Source organism: Nesoenas mayeri (genome assembly GCF_963082525.1).
Source record: "Nesoenas mayeri genome assembly, chromosome: 5".
NCBI lineage: Eukaryota > Metazoa > Chordata > Aves > Columbiformes > Columbidae > Nesoenas > Nesoenas mayeri.
The window spans coordinates 18,144,801-18,171,662 of record NC_137548.1 but is presented as its reverse complement, the minus strand read 5'-3'; the positions used below and the strand labels follow the sequence as shown (position 1 = coordinate 18,171,662).

Genomic DNA, 26,862 nt, shown 5'->3' with positions numbered 1-26,862 from the left:
AAATTACAGTTCTTCTTTCAACCCAAATTATGGTGCATTATCAGGCCCTCTTCAAGTACCAGCTCCTCTTACTTACTAATACCTCTCTTCTTGGTAATAAGCATCTGCAAGTATTTTGGCACAAATCTGCTCGATTTCAGTTTATTCTCTGCAGAAGGGATCATGAGAATCAACCCTATGTTTGTACAATACAGTTGAAGTTCAAATGTTTTTTGTAAACATACAATGGTAGACAAGCAAGTCCATTAAAGAAGTTTCCATCATATTAAAAACATGAACTCAATATGTTCGAGAAATTTCATCTCAATTTTGAAATGTCAGTTACTTAAATAAAAAGTTTCTTCTCTTTTTTATAAAGTTTGAAGGCCTTTCAATAGCTTTCTCTAAGAAGCAGAATATTTGTAATAGCTATTTCATGAATAGCTGTCTCTCAGTCCTCAGAATGCCATTAGCATAAATGTCTTCAAACAACTTATTCTTGCCCCTCATTCATGTTTTCAATCACAGATGCTAGGTACGGAGAAAAAAAATTGCAGCAATAAGCAATCACTGAATTATAAGGATAAATATTTACATCTTTTTAATTAAAAGGAAACATACAAAAATCTAGATCAACATATTACATAATTTAGCACGACATAAGAGTTCTTGGAACTTACATGAAAAGTGGCTTTGACATATGTGTGCACCGCAGCTCCTGAAGAGCCTAAGTTATCAGGAGTCATGAGAGGGTTGGATGACAGCTGGCTGCCATCCTGAAGCCATTCGTTGTATCTCAGGCTGGACATTTTAATTCTTTTGTTTGGATCCACTGTTAGAAGTCCTGATAGAAGCACATTACATTCACTTAAATCGTGAGCTATTTATCTTCTTTTAATAGAAAATTCAATTATTTTTAATAAAATCTCATGCATTGCTTTGGTAAGTAAGTCCTGACAATCTTTATCCTAGGCATGCTGATATTCATCCTAGATAAGGCTCACACAATGTTATACTATCATTCTCTCCAGAAGAATCACTAAATGAAATAAATTGCTATTTAACTGTTTGATAACTCACATCTCTTTTCCATAAACTCAGAAGTACCAAATGATATCTCCACTTAAAAACTGTCTAGGACAAAGTTCAAAAGAGTAAGTCTCAGATTCTCTGCCTGATCCACTGAAATTTGAATCTGGAGATGCCTACATTTTGGCAGAAAAATTCCTTATAAGCTGGCTTTTACAGAAACTCAGAATTCCATCTTAGTACAATTAAGATTGGTGTCTACATCATCCTGAAAACATAACTGGTCAAAAGCTTAAGGGGAGTCAAAGCATGGCAAATGTGAATTAAGTGGCTCAGAAATACATTCAAAAACAGTCCAAGGAAAAGATGATAGTAATTATTTTATGCAAAAGCTCAGCTTTTAAAATGTTTATCTTATAGCCTGGTGTTTTTACAAAAGCAACAACATAAAAGAGAAACTTTGCTCTTAAATATATTTCAAAAGAGTGACTTCGCTGTTTCTGAAGTTCTTCAGATACTTCTAACCCTGCTAATCTTCTATGAGCATCTCACTACACTAGAAAGCTCTCTGCTAGGAGTACAAGCAATTTGTAATGCGGTTCTGATGTGTCCACCTTCACCCATAACTGGAATTAGAGGTCAGTACAGAGCTCAAGCTGCAGATTCTACTCTGTTAGGGTAAGCACTCTGATGCTTATCACAACATTCAGATATTGTATAGCCCTCTAAATTTTATCTTTTGAAATAAAAATACAAGGCACGTGAAATATTTGCAAATACATACCCTGAATTAACTCTTTAGCCTCTTCAGAAACATTTTTCCAAGCTTCTCCTTCAAAGGAGAATTCTCCCTTTTTAATTTTCTTCATAATTTCCAAAGCACTGGTACACGTTAAACTTTTGTCTTGAGACTGAAATGGTACCTGTCCTGACAGCATTGTGTACTGTCACAAGAGCAAAAGTAGTATTAACAAACAGTGTATTTATTGACAATCCTATTACTATAATAAATATGGAGTGCTGCTGTTTGCTTCACCAGCACTATGCACTAAAACTTGGACTAGCATAACTTTAAGGCTACATAAAATTTAAAATATGCCAAGACTTCCTCTGGAGTCCTTGTTAGAAAAAACATTTGTATGTTTCATGAAGCTACAAACAAAACACAATGGTATTTCTACACAGTTTATATCTATTGAAATTAATTTTCTGTAAATCAGAATGCAGATTCATTCTCTGAATTGATAATGTAGGAAGATCACATGGATGCCTGTAAAATCCCCCGATAATAATATATAATTTTTTTTTTTTTTTAAATGCGACTGTATCAAGTTTTTTTTCTATTCCCAGAAGTGTTGAATTTAATTTACTGCTTAGAAAAAAAAAAAACAATCTCCACCCCTGGAAAACATCTGTCTTTAAACCCATGATTTAGGCAGCAGTATTTTTACCTCACTTGAATTCAGCTTCTACCCAATTCAAGTCTGAAACTGTGTCAAATCCTTTGCATTTGAACAAAAAGTAAACACATACAATAAAGTTGCAATAAAACCCTCCATCACTCACCAAAATGACTCCCAAACTCCAAAGATCACAAGATTCGTCATAACCATTGTGATTCAAGAGCTCTGGGGCAGCATAATGAAGAGTAAAACATGGAGTCTTAAGAGGCTGATTATCAGGTGGTTTTAAACGAGCAAAGCCAAAATCAATTATTTTTATTTCTGAATTATCAGTTTCATCTGTAAACAACAAATTCTGAAAAGCAAAGACAAAATCAATACCAGCACTGAGTAGAAAATTGGTTAGAATACCTAATAGTTTTGGTTTTTTCCCTACATTTATTATTACAGAAAACTTCCCATTATCTAGAGAAAAGTAGAATTGAGAGATACTGGGGAAAAAAAATGGAAAAGTAGAACTAACGGTACTCTGGGATTTAAGAAAATGTGCTGTGTTTACCTGCTTTCTGCATATCTGCAAGGCAGGACAGTTCTGTCTGAGATTAATAATGAGAACGGGTATTCAGCAGAGAACAGAGGGGAAAACAATTCGGGGAACACTGAAGAGCCTCTGGTCCTCCAGTGGTAACACACCGAAGCCAGGTTGCCACAAGCACAATCAGGCAAAAGAATAATTTGAAAGTGAGGATGGAGGACTAGAAAGCGCACGCATAGCTCAGCACTGTCCTGACTGACGTCTGGTGTGGATCTCAAAGTCAGTACAGACATGTTTTCTGGAAGACACCTGGGACCAACAGCGTTCAAGCACTGAAGGTCACGCAGGAGTCCAACCTCAAACCACCGGCCTACTCCTTACACCAAGTTAAAGAAACTTCGGTGCAGCAGCCCCTGAGAATTCCAGCCTTGCAGACTGGAACGTGGCATCTCAGACTTGAAGACAGACAAGCTTTTATCAGTTTGGAAGAAGATTTAAGACAACCTGTTCTTCTTCTCCCTGAGTGTTTATATTTGTCAGGAAAGATACAAGAGTGAAGCTAAGTCTTAGGAGAACTGGCTGAGGCCAAGATGAATTACAAAATATTGCTACTCCCCGCTTGAACTGCTGAGAGAAGAGAGGAGAGCAGAATTTTGCTGTTGCCTTTGCTGTTTAATCTATGCAATGCTAGAAAAGGTCTCAACATTAGAAATCCTATAGTCCTATGTGATTTTGTAATACAAAAGGTGAATGACTCAACACGAAATAATTAAAGTCAAACTCATTAAGAAGGGGAAAAATGATTGCTAGACTGCAAGCAGATCAATAAGGAGAACTTGAGAGCATTCATTATGGACAAAAGAGAATAGCTGGGACAAAACAGTATTTTTGCATTCTGTACTGGTGCTATAGCTTAGTGCACAACCAGAAAAGTCAGTTTTCCATATTAAAATGTTGTGCAAAATGGAAGGAAGCCTAATTTCAGCAAAAATATTAACACAGTAAGGATAGGTGATTAATACAATTGCCTTTTTTTTCCTATGGTGATGTTACATAGCCAACAAATAAATAAATAACTGCAGTAACGTTGGTTTGAAAATATATCCCTTCTTACGACAAAAATAAAATTGGTTTTGTACAGAAAGAAAGCTGCAGTCCAAATGTCCTAAATTGGGTTCAGACTACTTTGTTGAATAGGTAAATGAAATGTGTTTCACACAAATCCATACTTAAAGCTATATTCCACATGTATTTTAAGGATATATAAACAACATTATCAACATTGGTATGTTTTTTCTAATATCTTTAGAACCCAGTTAATAATCACTTCACAGAAACAGTCGTCAAATCCTCTACTGAGAAGTTCCAAATGGTCAAATATGCTGCACAAATTCTTTATTTCTGTGAATTTTCTATTTTCTATGGAGTACTTATGCTCTATTTTGCAGAACAATATATGTGATCTATTCACTGTTGCTGAAACAGAAGAGCCTTCCAATCCATGCAACAATTAAAAGTCTCATCCTTAGTGACTTGTAACCAGACATATTTTTTAAAATAGACTTATCAGTATGCATTAGATGTCAAAGTTGAACATCAAATAAATCTGCCTGGAATTGTTAGCAAAGCAACAAAATTTCCTATTGTATCTTTTTACAGAAAGGTGAACGAACCACCATCTATATTGGGAAGCCTGCATATACCATGCTAAGTTCATGTCTGAACCTAAAATAGTAACTTTCAAAACAACAAGCAGGAAGGAGACAGGCTGCTTAAGTCCAACCTTGTGGAGGCAACGCATTCTGCAAGCTGTCTGCTAACCCTTCATTACTGGGACTTTCCAGGCTTCTGTTCTTGAACATGATGTGGAATTGAAGACTGCCTCTTTCACCATGCAGCTGAAGCACTGCTTTACAGAATCTGGCCTTTATATTCAAGATGGTAATAAGACTAAAATGACGAGAATAGGAAGAAAGGATTTCTGGGTTTTGGCCTTTGAATAATGACTTCTTTCAAAAGCTGGGTTTTTTCCTTTAAGATTTCAGCAGAGAAGCTTTTTGCGAAAGTCACATTTTCAACTGACACCTTAGAATTTCACAACAACCCTTCTTTATAAAATTGTTTAATTTGTACAGAGACTCCAGTGCAGAGATGTTTTCAAGCACATATACTTCGGACTGATTTTCAAAACCAGTTTAATACCAACACCTAGCTGATTTCTTTACCTGTTGAACTGGAATTAATATAAAAGAAGTAAGTTTGTAATGTACCAGAAGGTATGTTACAAAAGGATGAAACATTGGTAGGAACGGTAGATCATTTTAAACTCCACGTACAAAAGGAATAGCTATTTCCTGAGGGATGATGACTGTAATCACCAACACAATATAACATCCTTACTGGATGAACTAATTATCTATCCACACTGTTCCTGGGCTAAAGAAAACTAACACATATCCAAGCCCATCATTGGCAAAGAAAAAGGAGCCAATATTGGCTCCAGGAAGCAGAACAAAGCCAGGGGTCACCCTTAACATAGTAAACTGAATGGTCTGGAAGGCAAGATGTTGCTGCATAATAAAAATACCTAAACAAGTAATTATTGAAAGATACATATTAAATACATTGCTTCTTTTGGGAAACTACTAAACTCACTGAACTCAAGTCACATCTTGATTAGCTGGCTGCATTAGCTTATGGTTCATTTTGTGTTTAATTGGGAGAGAAGACAGTACAAGGGCATCACAGCTACCCCCAAAAGAAGCTCTGCTTGGGGAATTAAGATCAAACACAAGGTAGAAATGTAGAGGCAAAGTACCCAAGCAACCTAGCTCTGCTTGTGAACCGTTTCATACAATAAATATATACTTAACCACTAGTAAAAACTGTCCCCAAGAAAGAAAAAAAATATTTTTGAACAAGTCAAGAGTTTAAATTGCTTACAAAATTAAAAACGTTTCCTAACAGTTACTTTTATTTGTGAAGAGAGTATCTACAGAATTTGCTAAGTGATAATGTTTTATTAAAAATATACAAGTAGCAAAATCTGTAGTAAAAGCTGGAGAAGTATGCCACATTCCAGATTTTTAATCACTTAATGTCTAAACATATATAAGTAAGTCACTGTACCTCAGGTTTCAGATCTCTGTGGACTACTCCTACATCGTGCATATGGCTCACCGCTGAAACAAGTCTGCGCATAATATGACTGGCTTCAGTCTCACTGAAATGTTTCTTTTTCTGAATGCGTTCAAGCAATTCTCCTCCCTTCAGCAATTCCATTACTAGAAATGTGTGAAGCTGAAACAATAAAGAAAAATATGGCAGGTTAGAAATGTCACATTACAAACCAACATTCATTCAGGAGCTAGGTGCTGTTCTGATAGGTTCTTAAAGTTTGAAGAAATAAAACTGCTGCTCATAGCAATTTGGAAAGTCAACAAGCAGCACCAAATTGCATATCAGATGACATTTTTCCCATCAGTCTCATTGAGACTGAATAATGTTGATGATGTCCCCACGTTCACCCATATTTATTTACAAAACCACTATGCCTCCATGTAAATGGATTAATTTGTAGAGAAATTAAACGCCTTTCTTTAGACTAAAAAAATAAAGCTGGAAAAAGCTAGACTTTTGATGTTTAGGCCTGTTCTGATGCAGAGACACATTTCTATTAACATGCATAGGGAGTTTGCCATTCAATGTTACCAAATCCTTTAAAAGCACCCTGTAACTTTACTGTGAAATCAAAGATTACTGAGAATTTCTTCTGATTTCATGGCCTGCAGAATAGTAGTCAAAGCAACTCTATCATTAGAATCACAATAGACAGCTTCCCAAATATTAAAGAGTGTTTTTTTTAAATTAAGAAAGTAATGGTTGTTTAGATTGTTGTTCTTTTCAAGAAAATAAGTAGTGAATTCTTTGATTATAAGACATTAGCACACAATCAATGGCAATTCAAATGTCTTGCTATTGAACAAGCAGCAGACTTCTCAGGACAGGAAAGTGAGGCTAGCATTCTCAACAGGAAACTGATGTAGGCACATGATGGCTTCTAGCATTTCCTTCCCTCAATGACAGTAACAAAAGTAATATTTGCAGGCGAAGAAATTAAGTTTTGGGAAGAGGTCAAAAAATGAAATTCAAATAAATAGTCAGAAACAGAAGGTGCATGGTATTTAGATATCAAGAAGCAGAACCATGCGGAAAGACAGCAGTAACCCTTAGTACAAACAAGGTGTCTATTAGTCACCTTGCCAGCAGTGCTTGTCAGATATCCTATACCGAAAAACTTTCTTTTTGTCTTGGGAATAGATGACAGGAAAGTCGGAAAGGATGAAGAGTCTTTTCTCTGCTAGAAAGCGTCTGGCTCACCAAAAAATACTGCAACCCAATACTTTATGGTCAGATCACTAGTGAACAATTTGATCAGACCAATATCAGAACAAGTTAAAAAGTGAAACTTTGTTCTTTTTAAGACAAACCACAGAAATGTCAAAACTAGAAAATTTTTATCAGTTCTGGTCTTAAGAATATTGTGCATGAGTAATGTGGAAGATAACACCTGGGAGCTACCAGGAGCAACTAAAAACGCCATGGTTTGGCTGCTTGAGAGAAGCCTGCTCAGTTGAAAAGCAATGTGAAGAACTTTTTTTTTTAGATATTCCTGAGTACAGTCATTTTACTCAAAGGAAAGGGAAAAGAGTGTCCTGTACACATGTACTCATACTGTATATAAATGCAAAAAAAAGGCTTCCCTATCATTACAAACTACAGTACAGATTTTTCATCCTCTGCTCATTTTAGAAGTGCTCCATGTGAGCACTTTGCTGGTCCTTGTACAAACAGCATGATGGGGATAGACTGGGATATATGGAGAGGCAAGAGAGCCCACATTCCACTACAAAATCATAGGCTAGAATCACAGAGTAGCTTAGGATGGAAGGGACCTCTGCAGGACATCTGGTCCAAACTCCCAGTCCAAACCAGGGCCAGCCTCCAAGTTGGATCAAATTACGGCTTGTTACAGGCTGTGGAGCTTGCATTACACTAAGAAAAAGACAACTAAGGTATCTAAATAAACCCTAAACCGATTTCAATATATTTTCAAATAGAGGCTCTGCTTTCCTATCTAGTAATTCAGCAAGCTATTTGGTTATCTCCTTTAAGGTACTAATGTGTAAGCAAAAAATGCAAGATATGTAATCTTCACATGCAAGATTTCCAAATTATTTTACAAATATTATTTTAAGATTTATGACAACTCCCAAGATTACTAGCTACCTCAGTATCACAGATATGGAAACTGCGCAATGAATATATTGTAAGATGATTAACAAAGTAGACCCAGGACAGAAACAGAACTCTTAATTCTTCCAAATACTTCTTCGATTTGCTAGAGTAACTGCAAGTTCCCTTGAATGCAAAACTTCTATACTGACTGGACAAAAGTCCTATGAAAAACAGTTGCTTCCCCAGTAACAGTATGCATAACTCCTAAAACTTCTTGGGAAAACACATGGCAAATGCTGATTACAGTTTCTTCAAAATACCTGGTCATGAAAAACCTCATGTAACTTCACGACATTCGGATGTGCTTCGCAGAGTTTCAGAGCTGTTATTTCTCTCTGGGTGTTGGCTTCCATTCTGGAAAAATTGAGCAGTCATTTTGTACCAATTTTACTGAGCAAATTGCACATTCAAAGCATTACACCTATTTTTTTAATTGCTTGCAATCCAGATTTTTTAATATTGAATATTAACATTGAAAACAATTAAAAGTATATTCAAAGTGAGCTGAGCAAAACTCTCCAAGTTAGGACATCAAAAAACCACACCCAAATCAAACAATGTTTTTGATGCACCTGCAACTTGCTACAGCAAAATCTGAAATGATATTACAGAATAGTTTATATGTAAAACAAACCTTTCCCTAAGTCCAGGGCAATTTGACTTCACCTCTGTTCCTATAAGTACTTGTTACTTCAGCTTTATGTTGAAGACTAAAATTATTGGCCCAAACCTTTTCCATTCTTATAGGAGACAAGTATTTCCAAAGCTGGATGGGAATAGTGAGCTCCTACTAGAAAAGTAACATCATCTATATATGGACTATGTTATATAAATGAAATCCTAAACGGGCCATTGTAAAAGTCCAAAATGGAAGAGACAAGAAAAGACTAACTCCAGAGCAGAAATCATCACATAAATTCTCTTTTATGTACTGAAATCCATAGCCAAAATAAGTGAGCAGAGTGAACACTATAAAAACTACATGAATGGGGACAGAGCAGAACATTTTATTTTCCACTAAATGCGTATGTTGATTTATTTTGGGCAAATAATGCCTGAATTTTTTTGCCAAAACTCTGTCCAAGAAAAGCTAATCCTGTACTGACTTAGAGAGAATGGCAGAATTTCTCTCACCACACGTGTTCTTCATTTTTGGTTGCATTTTTTTTTCCCTAATTAGGACCAGAATTGTGATGAGTATTTTGTGCAAGAGAATTCTTTTTTTTCTGCAGGCTTCATATAATCAACAAGTAAACTAAGCTGTTCTACCTCCATCTCTCCTGATGATTCTGTTTAAACTGAAAGTGATTTCAGTTCCTTAAGAAATTTAAAAACCTGACTCAAATAGTCTTTCCCCTATAAACTAATATCAGGAGAAGGTGGACCTAGGAAACAGATGAAAAAGGTTCAGCATCATGAACATAAACCTTTGAAATTCATGCGCAGGCTTATCTGAGAATTTCCCCTCTAGAAATAGTTACCATCTTGGATTTTAAACAAACAATACCATGAGAAACAAATGGGAAGCTCTAAAACAGTCACTCAAGCAAGTTTACAGGACTTCACTGTTTCACTGGCCTTCAGACACACAGATAAACCTCGAATTGTTGGATGGAGGCAGGCTCAGCGCTACGAACAAAGGAACACCACAGAGGAACTCTCGATCTGAGCTTTCACCTCAAGTACCATGAGAAAGTTTGCCTAGGTGTAGGATTCGCTTTTTTGGCACCTTTGATGGGTAGGAGTGAAAGACTTTGAGGCAAAGAAGTTACTAGAAACCTATTATCCCTTTTGTTTTAGCAAGAGTTATTAATGTGGTCTTCAGAGCATTATTATTTACAGTTTAACAGTTTCTTATTCAAGGCTGGTGTGTGTCCAGCCACTCAGAGTGTGGGTTTACTGCTGCCTCTAAATACTACACAAACATGCTCAGAGTCTGCTCACAGCCTGCGATCCTAAAAACATCTCTGTATACAGACCACTTCTTACCTTCATTTAGCCTGGTCCACCAAGATGAAGGAGAAAGAGCAAAAGAATTTGTGAGTAATATAATTTAGGGACATAATTACTAAAAGTTTAGTTCTATGGGAAAAGTCAATACTAGTTTGCTCACTGTTATCCAGAAACAAGAAATCCATTAGCTTAAGATGAGATGAGAGTATTGATCTGCAGCTCTGCATGCACCACAGAAATTTTGAATGTAGACACAAGGCAGAGATTTCCAGGTAGGTGTCTACTGCATACAACCTGCATAAGGTCTCATTATAATGAGTGAAGTTCTAGTTAATGCATCTTACGGGGTGAACTAGTTCACTGTAAAATGCAGACCTAGAGTGGGATTCAGTGGCCTAAACATAGGAGAGCCTGGAAGACATGAGCCATGAAAACATCTACATAAAGGTAGGAGTCACAAAACTGAAGGGAATTGGAGGACAGACAGGATGCCAACAGATGCTAAAATGGCACTAGGTAGATGCCTATGTTCAAGTTACTGAATCCCACCGCTACTGCCTGGTCGCTCAAGTCACTCTGTAGGCTCCACTAACAGTTTTGAGTAGGCCTTTGTTAATCGGAGCAGCCCTCAGAAAACTGACTCAGACACCTATATTTAGGTGTCTTATTCTTGAACGTTTCCTATCCAAAAAGCATGTGATGAAGCACTTCAGTCTGGCAGACAGTTACTTCTAGAGTCTAGAAAAACAGAGGTACAGCCAAATGTCTTGGTAGGAGAGATCACTGTGAACTATAATTCTGATAGCAGAACATTTACACTTTCCCTTTCCTGACAGCATTCTACAACACACTAGGGACATAGTTACTAATGAACACTGCAAAATGAAGTTGAAAATCCATATATCCCTCAAAGAATCCCTTGTCTTTATTTTTCTCTAGGCAGACGCTGACAGAGGTACCTATTCTGGACGAGGACCAGATGGTCCCCACATACAAAGCAAGGGAGCTGCCTCCATCGTGGTGTTCTCTCCAGAATATCCAGGAAACAAGATGCAACTTAACAACTCCATAGGCTAAATCGATTTTACACACACACACAATTGATTAGATCTGAGGCAACTCATGCTACAGATCCTTTATAAAGGAATACCCTAGGCAATCAGTTGGGCTGCTTAGGAAAGTCAGCTAGCACAAGCCTACCTTCAGTTCTCTTAAGTCTAAAGATAGGAGGGCCTTATACCTTACCCTGGTTAGGAGCAAAATTAGGGGAATTTCAGGTAGAATACAACTAGGAACCAGAAAAGTACTCTTTAGGCTTCTTCTTGTGTGTTCCCCAACAAGAAAAACATTTTGTTTCAAAAGATTCTCAAAATCTTTTAAAGGTCATAAGGTTACTGTAAGTTTCTGTAGATTCTTCAAATAGGAAATTATTTTAAAGATATTTTTCCACTTCAAAAATGTAGTGAACATTATTCTAATCCATGGGTGACAGTAAGCAAAGAAAATATATTTATTGTCTTACAGAATATTTATACCTTTTGCTAATTATTTTTACTGCATACTCTTGGCTAGTTTTCTTGTGTAAGCACTTTCGACAAATGGAAAAACTTCCTTCTCCCAATGGTTTCTCTTTCAGATCCAGTTCATAATGATGATAAAATGGAGAGTCCTGTTAGGAAACTGTCTGTATTTAGTTCTGCAGAATACTTTTACTATACACAGTCAAAGACAAAGAGTAAAGTTTCATGAGAATTTTTCATCTACATTTAAAACTGCAACAGAGCTCTCGTTTTTGAAAAAATATAATCTTAACTTCTATTTAATAAAATGCTTAAACTTTTTTCTAACAATACAAGAATAAATCTTACATTACATTAAACAAACATAATCACTAAATAAATCATTACTACTACAATAGCTTAAGATACCAAATATTCAGACAAACAGGATTAAAGATGGCTGTACATACATTTATCCACAAAACTACGTGCTCATTTGAAGACATCACAATAGCATGTGTTCTTATAAGGCTTCACACAACTATGCATACTTTTGGGCAAATAACTCATAGCAAAAACTCGGATATAATTAAAGTAGCTTCAAAAGTATCTACAACAGTTAGCTGAATAAGAACTATCAGGAATCAAATTACTATTACTTCTACACTTTAGCCTCCTGGAAAACTAGACAATCATCTCATTTTCAGATTAAACTTCAATGATTTCTTAATAGTACCACATGCAAATTATATGTTTGGATCAGCTGAGGAGCCATTACAGAGAACAGATAAATCAGTGATGACTATTTCATGACCTGTAGCCTAGCTTGTGATTGCTGCTTTGAAAGTTTTATGCAGTTCCAAGTTAACCAAATTAATTCAGCTCTTGATATTATTATTACCTTCATCATAGCACTTCGGGCAATAGTTGTAGTTCCAGGTCGTTCATCCCCCATATAAAACTGAAGAGGATCTACTGTAGCTGCATTGCGTTTAAACAAAATAGAAGGTGCAACGAAAGAATATCCCTATGACATTAAGACAACAGAAAAGGGCATGGCTTGAAATTGCTGCACACAAACTAACATACTGCATACAAAACATGAGAAGTTTCAGGAGAATTTTTCAAAGAAATCAGCATTTTCGTAACATAACACAGAAACCATAACTGGCTTATTGATGGGTTGATATTACTCTGTTGAATGTGAACAGATGTCTTCCTGGAATTAGTTATTAATACATGATTCTCCACAGTTATAGATAAAACAATAATACAAAAACTCTGGTAAATAAGTCTGTTTCAGCTCTAATTGTTTTGCAGTAGTGATAAAGGCTCGTATTTCAAACTAGCTAGCTTCCCAGAACACCTTTAAGCTAAGGCATGAATTAGTTTTTATATTGTGATGTAAGCATCAAATCATTTTTAAATGGCAAAACAAAATAAGCTTCATATTAATGACGTGATCAGTTTGAGTACCATAAAAAGAACAGCTGTGACTACCACTGCAGGATGAATCAGACTGTATTATGGCATGCATAAATTGCTTGCTACGGTCACTACAAATCTAACAACTTCCAAAATATGATGCTATATTCCTGTACACCAAGCATCAAGCTGTTCAAAAAGACAATTAAAAAACAACAAAGCACAAGGAAGGGGAAGAGAGAAAGCAATCTGAGCAGCTGTTCACCTCTGCAGCTTTGGTACCACATTGACTGCACACGAGCTGCTTCTGCCCATTTGACATCCAGACTTTGCAACCCAGGAAGGGATCGTTCTCTAACAGCACGGAGGAGATGGTAAGAAGAGCTTTGTTACTGATCTGTATCTAGCAGTCTGGTAATCAGAGCACTCCTACAAGATGTGGAAGACCTACTTTCAAATCTGCAGTTAGCTCCCACTTCCCAAAGGAATATGTCAACTAGAGCATAATGAAGACATGGGCAAACTACACCGCCGTTGTCAAAAAGGGTAGCCCAGGCTGCTGAGTCAAGATAACAAAACCCTCAAGGTATGAAGAGTCGCTAAAGGACAGACTGACTTTAGCCCAGCAGGTAGCACATTCAGCTGGGAATGGAGAGACATGGAATTTTATGTCTGCAGTAGGACTCTTTCCACCTTTCTCATTTTTCACTTGCTGAACCATCCTGGGACCGGGGATTGGAAATTACGTAGTTAGTTCCCAAAAACTTAGAAAACAGGAAAGAGAAAAGCTCGCTACACTGTGGAATTGTTCAATAAATGATTTTTTAAAATTAATGTGAATTCTTAAAATACCTGAAATATTCTTTCTGAAGTCTCAGGGGTTGCTGCAGGAGAATATGTTGGATCCATTTCTGTAAACTCTTCCGCAAAATTACTGACATCCAACTCATCTCTGATTACTGGTTTAAATGGAGCTGGTACTTTTTTGGCAGCTAAATCATCCCAATTCATATTCTAAACCAAAAATAGGAAAAAAAGTTTGAATCAAAAGAAAATTTAACAGAAACAGATATTGGAAAGAGAGACTTGTCCAGAAACAAACAGCCCTAACTCCATTTGCTATTTTTCACAGGCAGATGAAAAGCATTCCAATTATGCCCTACTAATTTGCTTAGGTAAAGGCAGAAAGTATCATACTTCTTTGTAAGTAGACAGAATCCAGTTTTAAAAAAAAAAAAAAGGGAAACTTCACAGTGGAGATAAGCCAAACAATTAGTGTGACAGCCCTTAATTGTCTTCCTCTATTTCAAAAGAAACAACATTTATATTTTTGCAAGCCATACTGCATGCATGCTGTATCTTCAGCTTTTCATTGCTGATTTCTGTGCTTCATTACTGATCCCAGCTTCCAGGGCCCTGAGAGCATAATGCCCCTGGATTCTTACTTAAACGCATGGCTAGAAGTAGGAAGCAGAGATACAGTAGTTCTGAGAAAATTCCCTTATCGCTATAAACTAGTGGAAATGAAACGAATTCAAGACTAGAAAGTTTTATATGAGGAAAAAACCATAACTTCCAAAACAAACAATAAATAAAGGAAGTTTAACTCTTCTTTGTCACACTCTCTTACAAGAGAAGGAAATACAGAAGGGATGAGAAGAAACTCAGAAGTTAAAAACACAAGGTATTGCCCATGCTGAATGTTACAATAATTACATTGAAAACATTTATATGAAAGGTCTAATTTATACTACCAGCTTTAAATACTCCAAAACTTATACTAATTAAAAAAAAAAAAAAACAAACTTCAGAAGCACCGGAAATACATACTTAGTTTTCTCAAAGTAAGCACACAATTTTAATTGCAATGGATGGAACAGTACAGATGTTGTTCACAAATCCAATCTTTGTCATTGTTTGAAACCAAATGTTAATTCGCTGAAATCTGAACAGAATTAAAATCCGCTAAACAAGACTAAAGATCTAATTAGGCAAAGGAAAATACAGAAGAGGCATTTATCACTAATGGTGAATTTTATCAATATTCAAATTTTATAAATAATGTTAGTGGTAAACTTTCTTTAAAAAAAACCAACACAGAACATATAATCTAAGTGTTTTCCATTAAGCCTTCTGGTTTAAGTAGCTTATCTTTTGGCTGCTTCAAGTTACTGCTAGAAACAGACAGAATACATTAAAAATCTACCCTTCTTGCAGTATGCACAAAATCTGTTTACATAAGCACATGGATATATATATATACTAACTTCAATGCAATTATTCATGCAGCTAACAAGCCTCTAAGCTATTCTGTTAACAAACAACTGAGTTTCTTTAGACTTGGATTTCAAAGGAACTAACGTAGAGTAAGTGGTATCTAGGGAGTTTTGTTGTTTGTTTTACCTGGAAAAAGGGATGCTGTTTGATTTCATCAGCATCAGTGGGACCACAACCTAGCCTCTTCTTGGGGTCTTTCATCAAGAGACGTTGAATTATATCCTTAGACAGTGCACTCATTTCTTGTGGATAAGGTGGCTCACTTTTCAATATCCTCCTGTAAAACAAACAAAATAACAATCATTTGGTAATTACTTAATGTGTTGAGTGTTAAATCAAAGAGCTACCATACTGCTAGTAGTGTTTAACATTTCTCATAAACTTCTATTGTACCCAAAGACAGAAGGATGACAAATGTGAGACCAACTTGTTTGTCTGTTTTATAATAAAGACAGGTTTGAGGAAACGAAGACATAAAGCACAACTTCCATAGGATATAAATTCTGTAACTTAATCCACCAAAGAAAAAAAATCCTCATTTTATACATACTAAGCTTACCATCACTATTCAAAAGAAATCTCACGGCTACAACAGATAGCTCCACCAAGACATCACCTTGATGCTTAATAGCTCTCAAAATAAACCCCCCAAAAACACAAAGTTAGAAAACAAAGAGAGAAAAAAAACAAACACTAACGTGGGCCATTTGAGGTTTGCCTTGTATATTGTGTGCAGCGCTCTCAAAGGAAGGCACTATAACTGGAAATGTTTTATAGAGGAGTAACAAGATTAATCAGAAACATAGAACATGTTTCACACGAAGATCTACAAAAGAGGCCAGGAATACCAGCTTAGTGAAAAGGGGACTTAAGGGGACTGGGCAAAATGTTCCCCTCGAAATGAGAAATGGTAAAGAGAAAGGGGATAGGGACCTCACTGTCTCTTTCAATACAAGAACTAGGAGGCATCAAACAAAGCTAGTGGAAGTTCAGCATCTTGGAAGTCTACGTAGAATCACATTTCAATACCTATCTTTTATATGTGTAGGTCCCACAGTTTTTATATAAAGAGGAAGGCAAGCTTTCCTTCAGTTATTCCAAATGTAGATATTGAATCTAAGGACTCTGAAGGAAAATGGAGAATCCACACAGGGACAACACATACCAAAGACACATCAACAGGTTAAACACACACAAAATGCTTTAGCATACAGAATCACAGGTTGGAAAGGACCACTGGAGGTCACCTGGTCCAACTCCCCTGCTCAAACATAGTCACCTAGAGCCAGCTGCCACAACCATGTCCAGGAGCCTTCTGAATGCCTCCAAGGAGGGACACTCCACCACCTTCCTGGCCAACCCACGTCAGTACTCTGTCACCATCACAGGAAAAATGTTCCCTGATGTTCAGAGGGAAGCTCCTGTGTTTCAGTTTGTGCCCATCGCCTCTGGTCTGTCACTGGGCACCACTGAAAAGAGCCCGGCTCCCACTTCTCTGTACCCTCCCTTCAGGTGTTTGCCCACATTGATGAGATCCCCCCAAGCCTTCTCTCCTCCAGATGGAACAGTCCCAGCTCTCTCAGCCTTTCCTCTTGTGCTTCAGTACCTTAATTTTCTTAAGGGCAACTTTGCTGGACCCTCTCCCATATGTCCATGTCTCTCTTGTACTGGGGAGGCGAGAACTGGATCAAATACTCCAGCCGTGGCCTCCCAATCGCTGAGTAGACAGAAAGGAGAAACTCCCTTGTCCAGTGCAGACCAGGACACCATCTGCTGCCTTTGCCACAAGAGCACATTGCTCCCTCATGTTGCAACTCAGTGTCTCTATATCGATATACATATTCTCACTGTTGTGTCTTCAGGAAGTATGATATATAGAAGAAGGACAGAATACCTCCACTAAACACAGATTTTGAAGCTTTGAGAGACTGTGCCACTGAAATTACATGAGGTTGTGGCACCACTAAAATCTCAATAGCTATATGCCTCTGAGCTTAAGTTGATCACTGCAGGACATTTCTAAATTTTGTTTCAAGTTACTGCATGACATATCCTTAGAGACAGCTATCCCATGGGAAATTTTTTATCCTGAAATACGTAACTTCATGGATTACTCCAAAAATAGATGCAAACGTATCGTTTCCTACATAATCCTGTCCTGCCAGTGTGGAAGGACAAAAACAAGTTTAATATGCATGTATCCCAGGGGTTGTTTCTACTAACATAGTATTCAATTTCAAGTAAACAAAAAGACAAAGTAAGCTAACCTCTTCGTTTAAGTAACACTGAAATGAGTTGGGAAAATACAGTCTGAGATTTAAGATATAGCATCTTCAAATGATGTAAGAATGATCTGCCAATAAATCTAAATAAATAAATCTAAATCACAGCCACTCTGCCAAAAGTAACAGCAACCATAAGCCTTGTCTTCAGCTTCTGTACACACTTCAATTTACAGAAAAGCAAAAGAAAGCACAATATTGGCAAACGATTTCTTAATAAGAGATGTTAATGCTAAATTTAAACATTACTGAACAAGAGGATTCTCACACCGTAGGACTGGTGGAGAAGTATAGGTCTCTTTCTAGTGACAAGTTGTCTTTGGGCTCTCAGAAGGGGAAAATAAAAACCTAAGTCAGTATGTTTTAAAATTGATTTCTAAAGCAAATAGGATTAAGACTCTGGGATGTCCTTAAAATCCAAAAGGCAGATTTTAGAGCATTCTCCAGTCTGAACAATGTCAGAGATTACAGATGGCCAAGTCAGATAAAAATTTGAAAAAGTCTCCGAAAAAAGATGCTGAATTGGGATGATATGTAGCATTGGTAACAGAAAAAAATAAACAGACTTTCTGTGTGTAGCCTCAGAAGATCAGTCTCTGTTGTGGTGATGCTACTAAGTGCTGGCAATAAGATTCTCGCCTGTGTTTCAGGCTGCTGATGCAAATACAAACCTTCACATAAGAAAGAGAGTGTGAAACAAACATAAATAGTGGGAAGACTTTTATACAACTCTGCACTGCAAAGTTACCAGAAAATTCTCAGCCAGAAGAACAATAGTAACAACACTAGTAAACCTCATCCCTCTAATTGCAAATTTTCAGTGACATATGGCATGTCTTCGGTCAGCCTGGAAACTGCAATCGGTGACACCATTGATGTGGTAACTGAGCGGAGTGTCCCAGCTGACACTGAGACAGGTTTATAAACTAACTTTTCATATTACTTGACATTCTGCTCTTTGGGTAGAAATCACTCCCTAAAATATCGGAGGAAGCAATCCCCTATTTGACAGATTATAGCTGTCAAACGACTACCATGCATATTTTGCCAATGATAGTTCAGCACAATACTGTATTTTACCTAATGGAAAACTTCTGTAGCAACAGTACCAGTAATTCCTGCCTTTTGCCAAGATTATTGTTTTAAATTATTTCTTTTTACAGACAGAATTAACAATGAAGTGGTATTTAGCGACATCAAAAGCAAGCTATGATCATATTGAGCGATATCTTCCATCTGTTGACCCTCCTAGAGCCCACTGCAGAGAAGGCAGCATTTTGCCGTGCTGTACAAGCAGACTCCATGTGATCTGCATTTACACGTGCCAGTGGCATCCATTCAGAAATACCTCTGAGGTGAACCGATACTACAAAATATTAACAATGCTCTGAATTCAGAGAACCACACTATGTAAGTAGCGAAGAATGAAGCTAATTTCTTTAGAAGTTCCAGGAACTGCTTACAATTATAACAGAATTCAAGTATGTGAAGCTGCATACACATTACTGAGGATGGAAAGCAAGCTGCCAGAAATGAAAGACCATATGGGATCAACATGTGGGAGAGCAGATATTGGTGAAGACTATTGATCAAGTGAAGAGAGTCTGGCTTTATGAGTGCAGCACTAGTGAAGTGTTGTACTGAAGATATGTCATTCAAGGCTGTAACAGTAGCCTGTTAAAGGATAGAGGGACAAGCTTCCAAAGCAGTTTTCACCTTCACATTTGAGAACAATTCTACTGAATGCCCTTTCATCTCAGACTACTAACGGCAGATTATTTCATTGCAGCTTTGAGCAGTCAGATCTGTATGTGCATCCCAAGTTCTAGGCAAGTCAGAGACTTTGATGCAATACTTATGACTTTCTTAAAACCATCTGCTTTACTGAAAGGTTGAAGAGATCTGTAGGCAGAGTTACTGACATGATGTGATTCACATGAAGTCTAGCACCAAATGGTTTTCTTCATGTGGCAGAGATTTTCTAACTCATTGCTATCTGTTAGAAAAGCATCATTACATTATTGTCTATCAGTTCTTGGACTCTGGACTCCCATCATCTGAGAGAATAAATGCTTTATATTCTAGGTAGACAGCTATATACTCTAGGACAAAATTCCATTATACACCATGCAAATTACAAGTTGGATTTAATGACTGCTCTGTCCTTTAAAAGATCTAACAATCACTGGAGTCTTCACAGGTAGAGAATAAAGAAGGGAATCCCAGTAACCTCATCTAGGTGTTCCTGCTCCGGCAGGGGGATTGGACTAGATGATCTTTTGAGGTCCCTTCCAACCCCTAACATTCTGTGATTCTGTGTATATACCTGCTATGCATCTTCCCAACAGTTTTATCAAGAGAAGACTTCACACAGAATCTTGGACAAAATATCTTCACAGCATCTAACGGATGGTCAAATTTCAGCTGGAAAATAATAGATATCTATTTGTTTATTACCCCAAAGCTGGTAATATTTTCTAAGCTGCTATACAGCAGCAAAATAATACTCCAAAAGCTTCATGCTCATTTTAAATCCCTGTATGTATGACAAGACCCTCAAAAGTCAACAGCCATAAATGGATTTGTCCGTCTTTAAAGTCAGTACTAAAAATCATTCACAGTCGAACTGAAAATACTGGGTTTGTAATCAAACCCAGCCCTTGCCTATGCTCTTGCAAGATGGGTCCCATCCATGGCTCTGCAGCAATGGAATTCCAGAATTCTCAAAAATGAAAGGAAGCTTTGGGAAGAAAGGAGAAGAATGGGGAGAAGGTATACTAGAAAAGGAGAGTTACTCTAATAAATCTGTGAATTTTTTTAATTAAGTTTAATAAACCATAACATCAAGCATTTAAAAAAAAACAAAACAAAACAACTCTTCACAGCCAGAGAGACAGAGACATAAGAGAAAGTCCACAGTGTTGTCAAAAAGTTTATGATAAAAGAACTGAACACAATCTCTCATTGGAAAGAATAAAAAAACATATAAAGCACACAGTAACTATTTCTGACAGAAGAACTTAATTGTCCTTTAGATATTTCAGAATGAAACTTCGTGCTCAAACTTAACAGCATGCAGCCATTGTACCACACAAGGGAATAAAATTACCTAAAAATATCTAAGATTACTTCCCATTTAGGTAAAATAAAAGGACCTGGATTCATTTAGAAGATGTTTTTCCTTAAACTCAGAAAAATCAAAAGCCATGGAAACTGTGCTTTCAAGGCTTGAGACCGAGTAAGAGAAAACTTAATTCTCTAAATCTGTTGCAAATTAAAGCATATGTAGGTTGGGTAATACAACTTCTGTTTAGAATAACTTTACCATCGAGAAAGAAGTTTGTATTAACTCATATCTCCGTGTCAGTGCTAGTGATTTAATTACCCCTGGCACCTGTAAATATCTGATGAAATTATCTTCAATTCAGTTTTTATCAGTTTAGAACAGAAATGAAACTAGAAAGACCAAAGATAGTTACAAACAAAATGTGCAAACTATTTAATTGTAAGTCTAAAACTATCTAGGACCTGCCTCCCAGTTCAACAGAAAACTCATATAGAAAAGGCTGCAGACATAATTGGAAGAATTAATACTCGAAAATGACACTAAGTGTAAATTGTGAATGTATCCACATGGACAAAATTATCTGGCTTCTAGGCCAGACAAGCTCAGGATAAAGACAGGTACTGAAAATTTAGCTGTTATTTCTTGAAGGAGCTCAGCATACTCATGCTAGAGATAAATACAAGGAGGGCATTTCTGAAAAGCCATGAATATGGTAACAATAATTTCTAAATTTAACAAGCTAGTATGTCGGGAAGGGAGGATCACTTCTTTCATGCCTGCTCTCCAGCAAGTAAGTCAACAGCTTCCCAAGCTGCAGCAAACTCTACACAGCGCCCTTCATTCCTTAGAAAAATATTTTCTCTCCATTTTCTCTGAGATGCACTTCTGCTCCCCACTGTTCTCTGCCTGGGCTGCAGGAGCACCCCAGCCTGCTGGTATCTCCCATCTGTTCCGATGGTGCTGCCACGTCCCCAGGGAAACCCCAAACATGCTCCCCTTGCTCTCCAGGGCACGCAGCAACCACCGCTCCCCAGAAGGCTCCACCTGCCTTCGGGCAGCAGCCACGACAGAGAAAAAAGCCATGGTCTCATGTGCTCAGCCACGCTCTTAAAAGGAACATAACATCCATTATTGAATAAACTGCAAATACACAAAATGGATGTCACCCGACACAGAAATTGCTACCAATGGCAAGGATTCAGAAACTAGGGTCTTAGGAGTACTGAAGTAACAGAACACAGATGAAATCATCTCTGAAAAGCAGTCATAGAGTTGGGACTAATGAAATTTCAGCTATAAACTAGGCTTGTCAGTTGGAAGTGATAGGAAAGGATAAGGAATTAGATCTATCAGTCCACTGTTGGCATCAACAAGAGGAACCCATGAAAAAAGGAAGGAATGTCTGTTTGTTCAGATGGGGAATTATTACTTCCCTTAAATGAGATTAGCTTCAAACATCAACAAGGAATAAACTGTCCATATGTAAGACAGAACGCAAGCTAAGTTAAGAAAAGGCTTTTTCAGCAAACAGGAAGACTAGGGTATATCTTTAAATAAAGAAAACTGTAAGAATTTACCTTCTAAGTTTATCAAAATAAAAGCTGAAAGACTACAGGATTGCTACCTATAAATGTGTAGCGTGAACAGCAATCAGAACAAAAGTATAATGCGCAACACGACAGTAAACTTGCTACAACTAAATTTAGATCACAAGCTAGGTTCTTAGCTATCAGAGGATGGATGTTAGTAACCTTGCAGTTTCTCAGCTTCAAATTTAACCTCAAATTATTAGAAAGATTAAGACATTAAAAAGCATATACAGGCCTATGAAAAGAAAGTCAAATCCTGTAGAATAAATACCTAAAATTTTCCCAGTTTGGGGGAAAAACTGTATCTGTAAAATTCAGGTCAAGGTTCTCTCTAAAAAATTTGTCACTCCTTCAGAGTTCCATTTAGTAGCTCTTGAGAGTCAAAATTACCAATTCAGACATGGCATAAGCAAGCAATCAACAAAATTTCTACCTTTAAATAGGTCAGAAAGAGTTAATTTAAGTTTTAACTCCATCATAATGACCGAGAGAGTGAAGTCCTCAATTTTGCTTCCTTAATGGATTCCTCTCCCCTCCCCTATTTTTTTCTAGTGACTCCCCAAGATTCCTGTTCTGGTAGAGACCTAGAAACTAACAAACAGGTCTCAAACTTTAAGATATTGACTGAATTTATAACCGAAGTAAAATAAACTATCTAAATAATTGATGTATGTTCTGTTGCCCATTATAACTTTAAATATCAAGTGACTTGAGGTGAAGGTCAGGATCATAATAATATATTCCAATAGGAGCAAGACTATTCTTAGTCTGGGGACTGGACTTCCAAGCTGATCGCAACAGTGGTTACTAATTTGTGCAATGTAAGTCCTCAGCTCCCCAGAACAAGAGAAATGCAATAATATGAAATGCTCATTTTTTGGGAAGATTTCAGTCATATGGTCTGGGTATGCTTATTGCTTTGTCTTTTTAAAATGCTCCAATGCTTTTACATGGGTACTGAAAACAAACCTTTAACCTTTAAACCGTGGAGATCACTGCACATAACAAGGTTGACAGTCAGGAAGAGTTTACATGTAAAATTTTTTCCATAAGTATCGTAGACATTTCTTCTGAGCTATGCAAGTACGGCTAGGAAAGACCACATTGTTTGTTTCATGTTATAAACTAATAAAATACAATAAAATATTACCTGTGACAAAAAGGTGGGAGTAGGATACATCCTGGCACTTTAGGCCAGTAGTCTGATGGAGTGATCTAGCAAGAACTGACAAAAAACTCTCTAGCTGAATATATGGTTCATTATGTATCAAGATTTTGAATGTGTTTATTCTATTTGCATATGATTTCATATTTCATTTGACTTCCTTTTCACCAGTAAACATGTAAGAGGGTTGAATATCTACAAAGCTGTTGTTTCACTGTAGTTTAAACAGAACAGGTCTTTTGTAAAGGTCGGTCGATTATTTCAATAATCTGCTGAGGTTAATGAAACCTATCTGCTTCCAGACACCATTCTGTTAAATAGAACCAGAGCACATAAAATGTTACCCTGGTAGCACTTTCTTTCTAAATTTTAGATTAAAACTCTCACAAAACACATATTCTGGCAGAAGCATCACTTTGTGAGCAAGCACATGTACTTTACTGTTTTGAATCTTACCTAGAAATCTCTGCTTGGGAATTCTTCTCTCCATCAACTGTAAATGGTGATGCTCCAGTTAGTAATTCATACATAAGAACACCAACACTCCACCAATCAACAGCCTATAGAACAAAAATAGTTATGTATGTTATGATACATTGAAGTAAAATAGCTAACATGAGAAGGAAGAAGACAATGCACACAGAAAACAACCAGCATACAAAAAGTTCACCTATCTATACAAAAGCAAACCTGTATACAATAAATCATAAACAATTGCAGTAATGATTGGAGGTATTTTCTAGAATAAATGAATTTTCTTTTTAAATCTCACCACTTAGCTTCTTCAACTTATTTCTCAAGATGAACTCTTTCCACTGATTACTAAAGTTCTTTTTTATTTCTACCATTGTGAAGGGATAAGAATCCTAAAATGTACTTGAAATACCATAGAAACCTAAGCCTTGCTAAGAAGTAGAGGAACCTGAACTTCCAGGAACCTGAGAATGAAACTAAGGAACTTTCAAAAAATCACAATTTAAGAGCACAGTAAATCATGTTATGGAATTTTATTTTATATTCCCTGGCAACATATGTGATCTTTGACTTCCTATATAGTAATATTATTCATCTCTCTGATACCTCCTAACTTTAAACAGAAAAGAGGCTGCTATGAATAATACAGGAAGCAGTTTAGTCATTTCAACAAAATTAGTTTAACTACAGGTGCTTGAACTTCTCAGTTTTACTTCCATGAAATTTGCAACTCAGTGAAACTTCCAAAAGTTCTGCTTTACTTATGATGACAACATTAATACAGGAAGACAGTTAGTGAAATGATGACAATTTGGCCTCAGATTTTAGGTTTTTTGCTCCAAGATACACTAAATCTGATGTTTCATACATTCAGCCAAGACTGCCTCGAAGAACTAGCTGAAGAAGTCTCTGTACTCTTAGCAATCACATTTGCAAATATATAATCAGAGAAAATCCCAAAGAAAAACTTTTCCTTGGCATATGTTTTTCCAAAGGAAAAGGAGGATCTGTAGAATCAGAAATTAAACTTAAACAAAAAATACTAGAGCAAGTCTTTTAGATAAATAACACAGCTATCCAGAAGAAACTACAAATCAAAAACATTGATTAATGAGAGCACAGCATACTAAAGCAATCTAATTTCCCCTTTTTAAAATAAGATTTTTGAGTTGCTGGATATGCAGTAAGTATGAAAAACACTAAAAACCTTCTAACACTCTGTGATGTGGCGTTGCCAACGGCAGGCAAAGGGTGCGTGCTGGAAACAATTATCATCACACAGGTAACTGCAAAATCACCTTTATTTAGCTGCTCACATTTGGTATCAAACTATGAAGTTATTTTTTACAGAATACTGTATGGCTCTGTACTACATCTAATGAAAGTATCAGATAGAATCAAAGATAACAGAACAGAGATTCCTCTTTAATAAAATCAGCAACAATATCTAATTTGTAAGGACTCCAGGAGACAGAATCACAATGCAAAGTGACTGATGCTTTGGAGAGATGCTCTGAAACTGGCAAGACTAAACCAAGAAATAGAATGCAGGAAAGGAAACTCATAAGTCTGTAAAATTCCATTTTTAATAATGACTAGGCAAGCAGTACAGTAGATAAAGATGTAGAGGTTAGAGTGGAGTACAAAGTAGGTGTGAGACAATGATGCAGTGAAAAGACAAGGCACATTCTATGTGAAGTTTAAGAGAAGGATCTGTGAGGTAATCATTCTGCTGTCCTTCAAACTGCCAACTCTCAGCTGAAATACAGTGCCCCCACGTGCAGAAATTCACAGGCAAACTCAGAGCAAAAGAGAAGCAGAACGCAGAGAGAAAAAGAAAGAAGCTTCTCTAGCAAAAGTCCAGTTAGTCTAGAAAAAGGAGATGGAGCGTGATATGACGTTTTCCAGTGCTGAAAAGGCTGTTATAAGAGGAACTGTGACCACCTATATTTCATGACACCCAAAAGAAAATCAACTCAATCTACAGCAAAAAATCCCAGAGATTAAATATTCTCCGAACTTCTCAGTATAGCGAGTAATGTGAATAACATATCTAGGAATATTGTAAATTCTTTCAGGGAATAAGTTTCAAATATTATCTGTGAATTATGGTTATCTTGATCTTTCCCATAAATTACTGACACTTTAATTCATAATAAAACTTGAACCTCAAGCTATGCAGAATTGATTTTTACAATCTGAGAACATTTATAACATTAATAACCCACTTCATATTTCAAGAAAGATAATAGATTTCCCTGATGTACGATTTCAAAAATATATCAGGATTAGCCAGAATACAGTAATTTTTCCACTCTGAACTAAATAGTTTTTTATTTAAAAGGAAGTGTCAGATAAGTTTTTTCATCCCACTGCATGTTCAGAACAAATTTTGAACACAACATAAATAACCCTCAACACCTTTATAAATATGCCTTTTACTTGAGACTAAAAACTAACAATACATTATATTGTTGTTTTTAAATATAGGCAATAATCCATTTCAGGACAAGCTGAAATAAGGCATGTTTAAATAAGACACTATCATACTTTACAAAAAATCCTCAAGCTGAACAATAGCACTGCCTAAAGAATTGATTTCTTCCCAATAATAAACTTGAATAGAACATACCTTATCATGTCCTGCATCTCCTCCTCTTACAATATCTGGAGCCATGTATTCTATCGTTCCACAGAAGGAATATGCTCTTTCATTCTAGGAAAAAAAGAGAAAATAACATTCACATCAAACAATTATATTATACAAATCATATGGGACAGATATGGCTAACAGTTCCAAGATGCTGGCAGCAATTCTTCTCCAAATAGCTCAGAACTGCTAGCTAAATCATAATGCATTGTATGCAGAGATGTATCACATAATGCT

The 26,862-nt window shown here is 36.6% G+C and overlaps 1 protein-coding gene across 3 annotated transcripts in view; it reads right to left on the bottom strand.

Annotated features, from left to right (window-relative positions):
* The window catches only part of RPS6KA5 (ribosomal protein S6 kinase A5), an 80,001-nt gene that overhangs the window by 3,288 nt on the left and 49,851 nt on the right, over positions 1-26,862 (bottom strand). For all 3 annotated transcript variants that reach the window (XM_080344842.1, XM_080344843.1, XM_080344844.1), the window contains 11 exons: positions 26,608-26,691; positions 23,958-24,061; positions 15,525-15,675; positions 13,974-14,135; positions 12,598-12,723; positions 11,733-11,866; positions 8,505-8,598; positions 6,076-6,246; positions 2,575-2,766; positions 1,793-1,952; positions 660-823 (listed from right to left, as the gene is read on the bottom strand). In XM_080344842.1, coding sequence (XP_080200968.1) covers positions 660-823; positions 1,793-1,952; positions 2,575-2,766; positions 6,076-6,246; positions 8,505-8,598; positions 11,733-11,866; positions 12,598-12,723; positions 13,974-14,135; positions 15,525-15,675; positions 23,958-24,061; positions 26,608-26,691 — 1,542 coding nt within the window. The remainder of the gene's footprint in view (positions 1-659; positions 824-1,792; positions 1,953-2,574; positions 2,767-6,075; positions 6,247-8,504; positions 8,599-11,732; positions 11,867-12,597; positions 12,724-13,973; positions 14,136-15,524; positions 15,676-23,957; positions 24,062-26,607; positions 26,692-26,862) is intronic.